The sequence below is a fragment of the Psammomys obesus genome, unplaced genomic scaffold (assembly GCF_907164565.1).
Source record: "Psammomys obesus unplaced genomic scaffold, mPsaObe1.curated_primary_1811, whole genome shotgun sequence".
NCBI classification, from domain to species: Eukaryota; Metazoa; Chordata; class Mammalia; order Rodentia; family Muridae; genus Psammomys; species Psammomys obesus.
In genome coordinates, this window is record NW_026596162.1 from 15,883,142 (window position 1) to 15,890,488 (window position 7,347).

General features: G+C 48.6%; 1 protein-coding gene across 1 annotated transcript in view; it reads right to left on the reverse strand.

Moving 5' to 3' along the window:
- Positions 1–2,554: 2,554 nt before the first annotated feature.
- The window catches only part of Diras2 (DIRAS family GTPase 2), a 28,631-nt gene continuing 23,838 nt past the window's right edge, over positions 2,555–7,347 (reverse strand). The window contains exon 2 of the mRNA XM_055595275.1: positions 2,555–6,490. Within this exon, the coding sequence (XP_055451250.1) occupies positions 5,855–6,454 (600 nt within the window). The 5' untranslated portion in view covers positions 6,455–6,490 and the 3' untranslated portion in view covers positions 2,555–5,854. The remainder of the gene's footprint in view (positions 6,491–7,347) is intronic.

The following is a 7,347-nucleotide window of genomic DNA, read 5'->3' on the forward strand; positions in this document are numbered from 1 at the left end:
AAGGAAAAAAGACCTTCAGGAAGACTTCATTCCTCAGCTGTGTCCACTGGTCCTGGCTGACCCAGCACTCAGTGCCAGGGGCTTTTTGACATCAAGGGGTCTGCCCTGCACTGGAAGCAGGAGCCCACAATAGCCACCTCCACAGGGAACTCAGAATGAAGGCTTCTTTAATGGGAAGGTAAATGGCAGCCTCAAGCTTCCTATATTTAGGCCTTCCTGAGGAGCAGCTATTTTGGGCTATGTGTGAATGGAAGCGGGCAGACTGGATTGGGAGTGTAGAAAGAAGCAGTGAGAATGTGACCTAAAAAAGGCAGATCCCAGCAGAGCAATCCCAGACCACATGTTTGAGACAAGTCCTCGTTGATTAGTGGAAAGCCCAGCCTTGCTGCCAGAAATGGAAAAGAAGGCCTGGGTTTTGACGCTGGCTGGCCGGCCGGCTGGGCGCCATCTCCACTTCTGGTCTGGAGCAGCTCTTTCTCAGGAGAACAGAGCATATGCAGGGCTTAGTCTAGGACAACACAGCGCTGTTGTCTAAGTGTCCGTGGGCTCAGTCAATCCAGAGGAATGCTTACTAGCTTCCAGCCACGGCTGAGGGAACTGGCAGATCACTCCACACCAGCACAGCCCTGATATTTCCTCTCAAAAGTTTGCACCACCTCCAATAAAAGCAGCAGACCTGCTCCAAAGACACTGCAAGGCTCATTTATACAGAGGTGATTAGGAAAAAAAATCTCGATTAAGAGGAGTCTTCAATTCTTTGAGTGTTCTGGATAATTGATTTCCCTTCTTGGCCTAATTAAGCCCTACCCAGTAAAACTTTTCCATTAAAAGTATATATTGTGTATATATATTTATATATACATATATATTGTATCATTTATGTATACACACATATATATTCTTGATTTTCTAAATCCAATTTAAGTTTTCTCTGATTAAGTCACCAATGGTGTCTAGAGATGACTGGTATGAAAATACTGTTTTGCCTTCTGGGACACACAGAGCTCCATGCTGCCAGGTGTGTGTGTGTGTGTGTGTGTGTGTGTGTGTGTGTGTGTGTGTGTGTTGTTCTACTAATTAAGGTTGCAAGGGCATCTCCTGCTTCTGGAGGGAATGGTCCTTAGTCTCGAGACCTTTGTAATACTTCATCTGCCCAAGGAAGTAAATAGCAGCCTTTCACTATGGGGAACCCATGGGACCTGCTCTTTGTGGCTGCCTCAACAGATAGAAAAGGCTGGAGAGAGTTGCAATGATCATGAGATGGGGAGTGGGATTTCAAAGCAGGAACTGAAAGGCATGGTGTGCAGTCAGCACAGCCAGAAAAGCTGTTCAAAGGGACTTCTAAAATGGGCAGGGTTCTGTGGTTTTATATTTGCACAGATCAAATTTTGCACTGAAGACCTTCCAAAGAGTGTGTAGCCCTCAGCAGGGTTTTGCCTGCTTCTACCGAAGGCTCAGATGTGGCAAGCCAGCCAGCAGAGCTCTCTGTACACCATTCAGTGGACTCCATGCCCACCCTGCAGATTCTGCAAACCCCATTCTGCTGAAGCACAGAGAATGTAAACCAACCACGGTGACTCAGTCAGTACTAGAGTCAGGACTATCGGTTCTGCTCTGTTTCCTAGTTTTAAAAAGATGGGCTTTGTTTTACAGTCTGTGGAGTAAGAATGAAGAGGAGGCAAGAACCAAGCCCAGGAGCAAATGCTAGAGGCTTTGTCCTCACTTAATTGCCTGAAGGCAGGGAGTGTGCAGAACTGAAAAGGAAAGAAAGAAAAAGACTTTGTGTTCCTTGCTATTTGGTCTCTGTGTTAGGACCCTTCCCTCTCCCCTGGTCCTTGCCTGAGGCATCTGCCTCATTTCCACTCAGCTACATGGTGACAATGAGGAGAATACCCTAGGACCCCCCAGGTAGGCTTGTTTCTACTAAAGACATGATTGAGGGCAGAGCAGCTGGTCCACACCGTGCCAACCAGAAATCAGAACCTGGTCTGGGCAGATGGCTCAGTCAGAAAAATGTAAAGATCCAAAGTTCCAATCCTTAGACACCCACATAAAAACCCAGACATGCATGGTACAACCTGGCTTTGTAGCTCTCTATGTCACAGCGCATGTGGCTTGAGTGTTTCTGGTATACACACACATACACACATAATTGTGTATATATAAAACATTAACTTAAATATGTTCTGTTTTAAAAACAGAGATTTTGGGGCAGAAGGGATAGCTTACTTGTTAATATGGGTGCTATGGAAACCTGAGACTCTGAATCTGGACCCAGAAGCCATTTTTTTTTTTGTTTTTTGTTTTTTTAAATCTGGCCTGAGTAATAGGGAGGTGGAGACAGGATGATCCTTGGGGCTCCCTAGCCAGCCATCCTAGTGTGACCAGCAACCCCTAGGTCCCAGTGATAAACACTGTCTCAAAAAACAAGGTGGTTGGCTCCTGAGACATAGTACCTGAGGTTGATCTCTGACCTCCAGGGGCACACACACACACACACACACACACACACACACGGACACACACACACAATGAAAAGCCAAACCTCTTTCCAGCCAAGTGTGGTAACTGAACTTTATTGTAACTGGTTCAATGGGCCGGGGCCATCCTGCAACTAGAACCTGTGAGAGGTTATCTTTATAACCATAAAGTACATCAGACATAACCGAGAATGGAACCGGAACAGCTAGTGCCGGAACCGGAAGCATGTGCCAGTGCATCTCACATGCCAGTGATCACTCTCTGCAGATATCTGATTGACACAAAGTCGTTGTGGGTAACTGAATCCCAGGATGGGGCTTGTAGGAGTTCCACATGCCCCTTTGGCTTTGGATGTTTCCAGACAGCTTGTGTAGAAGCGACACTTTACAAACTCAGGGCAGGGAGGAATAACACAGAGCAATTTTAAAATATTTAATACATTTGTTTTGTTCTACAAAGAATGAGCAATTCTCAAGTATTACAAACAGTGAAACAGATATACTAGTGTATGGATATATAGAGATAGATATGTACAATTTACTACTTTATACTTCAAAAGTGCAGGAAGGTAAATTACATAATATATATATATATAATTTTGGATCTATTGGACAATTGGATATTGCTCTTGTGTTGGACTTGATGCATTGGATGCGTGCCCATGGCTTGTCACTGAATGGAGAGGGGACCAGTGGGGATTAGGGAACTCATGGAGTCCCGTGCTTAACCCCAGAGTGCCATCTTCAAAGCAATATTTCAAGTTTTATAACGAGCTGGGGCTGGGTCACAAGTGTCCAGTCCCATGTGCAGTGTAGGATGTCACCAAGAACCTCAGCTTCGTGACATGGGGTGGGACCAAAGCCAAGCTGAAAGCCATTGGCCCAGTAGTACTGTGTACTCAGCCCCTGAGTCAGAGGGAAGTTTGCAAGTGTGGAGCCTCATCTACAGAAGGAGTGTCCGAAGGAAGCCAGGGAGGAAGGCTTCCTGACCTCCCACCCCCTCAACGCACAGGCAGAACAGAAAGGAACAAAGACTGTGAATGGTACCTGCAAGATGCTCATGTCAATGAAGACCAAAATAACAAAAGGCTGAAGGAGCCCTGACGTGTGGTCACGGGGAGCAGGGAAGCTTGTAGAAACGCTCATGTCTAAAGCCTGGTTACACTCACTGTGATAAACAGGATTTTACTTCCTGAGAAGGGATCACCACAAATTTATATCATATATATGGATATATATCCGATAAATATGATATATATCATATCAGCCAGAGAGTCGTGTCTTTCCTTCACTATTTCTGCACCTAAATGACAAGGTGATAACTTTCTCTGAGAACAGAAATAGAAATAAATGGAACAGCAAATTAAAGACATTCCAGGAAATTCCACAACTCAATCTTATTGTGCTAGAGAATGGCCTTTGGGAACAGAAGGAGCCAATAGAAGAGGCTCAGAGAGGGTCTGGAATGGGCACAAGTAATTTAAGCTCTCAGCTGGCTCCTGGGCTTCCTCATTTCTCTTTGGGCCTGCTTACCCAGGTAGCCCCAAGGCTTTTGTTCTAGAAGTCCCTGGGGATGGCAAGATCACTGAGCCATACAAATTTCTGAGGGACCTCCCTGGCCCTCCACATATCACCAGGGTACGTTATAATTGACAGAGCAGAGGAGGCCAGACCAGACAAGGCAACTGAAGGAAATGAGGGTGTCTGAACACAGTGTGCTTCGGAGGCATTGGTGGAGTAAGAGGGCTACCCCACCACCCCAGCACGGGGACCTCTGCCCAGTGGTCATTAGACAACTTATAGACCCACAGTGCTGCAGCTTCCTCTACCTGCTGACCGGTCAGTGGCAAGAGGGCTGAGAGAATGCTCCAGCCAGCACTGAGGCCAGCGTGGGTTTGTCCTACTCGGTGAAACAGGAGTGCCTTCCCATTGGCTGTGGAAGTAAGAACTCTCAAGAATCAAAACTCAGCCAGACTCCAGGAGAGCAAGCAAATTAGACTAAGCTGGGGGCACTGTGCCCAGAAAGGAGAGACCAGGCTATCTGCAGCCACCTCAGTGGCTGACCCCTCAAGCAGTGGCTATGGTTTGTTCAGAAGATTCCAGGGTGCATGCACGGTCCTTGGGAGACGTTTGCTGCACTGAGGAACTCTTCAGGACGTTTAGCAAGGAGCCAGGAGAAAATTTACTAGTGATTAAATGCATTTCCTAGCAGTCTACTTCCAATATAGAGAGATCCTTAAAAACACAGCGAACAGCGTCTGTTTCAAAGTATTTCATGAAGGTGCAATGTGTAGCACCTACACGCCTGTGTCACTTAGAAAAATGGATGTGCTTCTGGTTATCCGACGCTCGTGGTTGGCTGTTTCCCAGCTGGGTACACGTGGAGTTATTTAAGACAAGAAAACCATCTTGGGGGAGAGGAAGAGGGAAGTCTAAAAAATGCCTACTTTATTGGCTTTTATTTAAAAATCTGAGGGCTGGAGGAAGTGGCAACCCTCCAAGGTCAAAAGAAAGAAAGTTCGAGTTTCTAGAACCCTCAAAGTATAACACACACACACACACACACACACACACACACACACGGGTGTTATTGCGGTGTTTGCATGATGTCACAATGTCCTGACTCAAAAAAAAAAAAACAAAAAAAAAAAAAAAAAAAAAAAAAAAAAAAAAAAAAAAAAAAAAAAAAAACGAAAGAAGTGCTGACACAGCCTCAAGCCACAAGTGGCCTTGGCATTGTGCAGGAAGTGTATGTACCACTGACAGGCCGACATGGAACTTGCTAAGAAGGCTTTGAGGAAGTGTCACATCCCCCAGTGTGTCAGTAGGAATGGCATGAGGATCACTTGGAGGGGGCTATGGTGTTTTATCTTTAATGCCATTAAAAATGCGTCAACGGGAACCACTGAGGCACGCAGGTCCACGCTGGACCGGCAGGTTTCTCGCCTCCTTTAACTGCCTGCTCCTCCCCCGAAATGTCAGCGGCTTCGGAACTAGGTTGCCTGATGTGGGGTGGTACCAGTGGCTCTGGGCTGAGCTGCTGTCACACGCACTTGCTTTACCCACTATTCTCAACGTCCCCTGTGTCCGCGGCTCTGCGTCCCCTCGCCTTCCCACGGCTGGAGCCGGCTCAGGACCCGCCTCGGCTTCCTAGCACGCCGAGAGCATCGCGGACTCTGCACCCCCTGAGGGGTGGGCTGATGGGGTGCACGGAATGCCTCTTGAGGACATTGCAGGGTGTCGCAGCCAAATGCAGTGTTTAACACGTGGGCATCAGACATGCTGCCCTGACGACGATGGGGTTCACGGGGGGTGGGGGCAGGGGACGGGGGGAAGGGCCCTAAGGGCAGCAGCTCCTTCCGTGCCAAGGCCCCTCACATGACCACACACTTGCCCTTGAGCTTCTCCTTCCGCTTCTGCTGCTTGCTCTTCTTGCCGTCGATCTGGAGGCTCACGGTCCTGCGCTTCTCCAGGTTGAGCAGCTCCTGGAAGAGCTCCTTGACGTTGTGGTTGAGCTTGGCCGACGTCTCCATAAAGGCGCACTTCCACGTGCGCGCCAGGGCCTCGGCCTCGCTGCTCTGCACCTCCCGGTTGGGGCTCTCATCACACTTGTTCCCCACCAGCATGATGGGGATGCTGTCCACATCCCCCTTGATCTCACAGATCTGCTCGTAGATGGGCTTGAGTTCCTCCAGGGACTGCCGGCTGGTGATGGAGTAGACCAGGATGAAGGCGTGGCCCTTGGAGATGGAGAGCCGCTGCATGGCGGGGAACTGGTGGCTGCCGGTCGTGTCGGTGATCTGCAGCGTGCATATGCTCTTGTCACAGCTGATCACCTGCCGATAGGTGTCTTCCACAGTCGGGATGTAGCTCTCCCTGAAGGTCCCTTTCACAAACCTCAAAACCAGGGAGCTCTTGCCAACGCCACCTGCCCCGAACACGGCCACCCGGTAGTCATTGCTCTGTTCCGGCATGTTGCTTCAGAAGCTCCGCTAGTGACCACGAGGTGCCTAGCAAAGGGAGCAGACATTGAGAGAGTGCATTTGAAAACACCCAAAGCATGTTTGTTTGTTTGTTTGTTTGGGGGGGAGGAGTCTTAGTCCACAAATAATATATAAAATAAGGTGATCCCATTTGTGTTCACTACCCGCCACAAAACCCCTCCGGATTCCATTTAGCTCCTTCCACAATTTGAAATCCAAATTCCCTTGACTAGTCCTCAGTTTCCCTTGAAGAAGTCGATGCACTTTGTAGCTAACTGAATAAGTCCATTCTTCCCTGTTGACCTTGACCCTGAGCCTGTTTGCTAACACATAGGCCTTTGCCCAGGAAGAAGATAAGGAGCCACCCCGAGACAGACAGAAGGAAGGCAGACCCAGGAACATGAACAACGTGAGAACAAAGTCCTCACAGCATCTCCTGTGCTGTTACACACAGTATCCCGGGCCCAAGAAAAAGGTGTAATCGTTCAGGGAAGATGGCTCGGTATGTAAATGCTTTCTGCTCAAGCATAGGAACGTGAATTCAGATGCCCAGCCCCATGCAGAAGCCAGGCACAGTGGCGTATTTCCGTAAGCCCAGCACGGGGTAAGGGGGTTGGGGAGACAGGTAGATCCATGAAAGATCACTGACCAGATAGGCCTAGCTGATGTGTGAGCTCTAGGTTCAGTGAGACACTGAGAGAGAGAGACACAGAGAGAGAGGAGGAGGAGGAGGAATGGAAAGGATAGAGAAGAGAAGGGAAGAGAAGGGAAGAGAAGAGGAGTGGGGAGGGGAGGGGAGAGGAGAGGAGAGGAGAGGAGAGGAGAGGAGAGGAGAGGAGAGAAGAGAAGAGAAGAGAAGAGAAGAGAAGAGAAGAGAAGAGAAG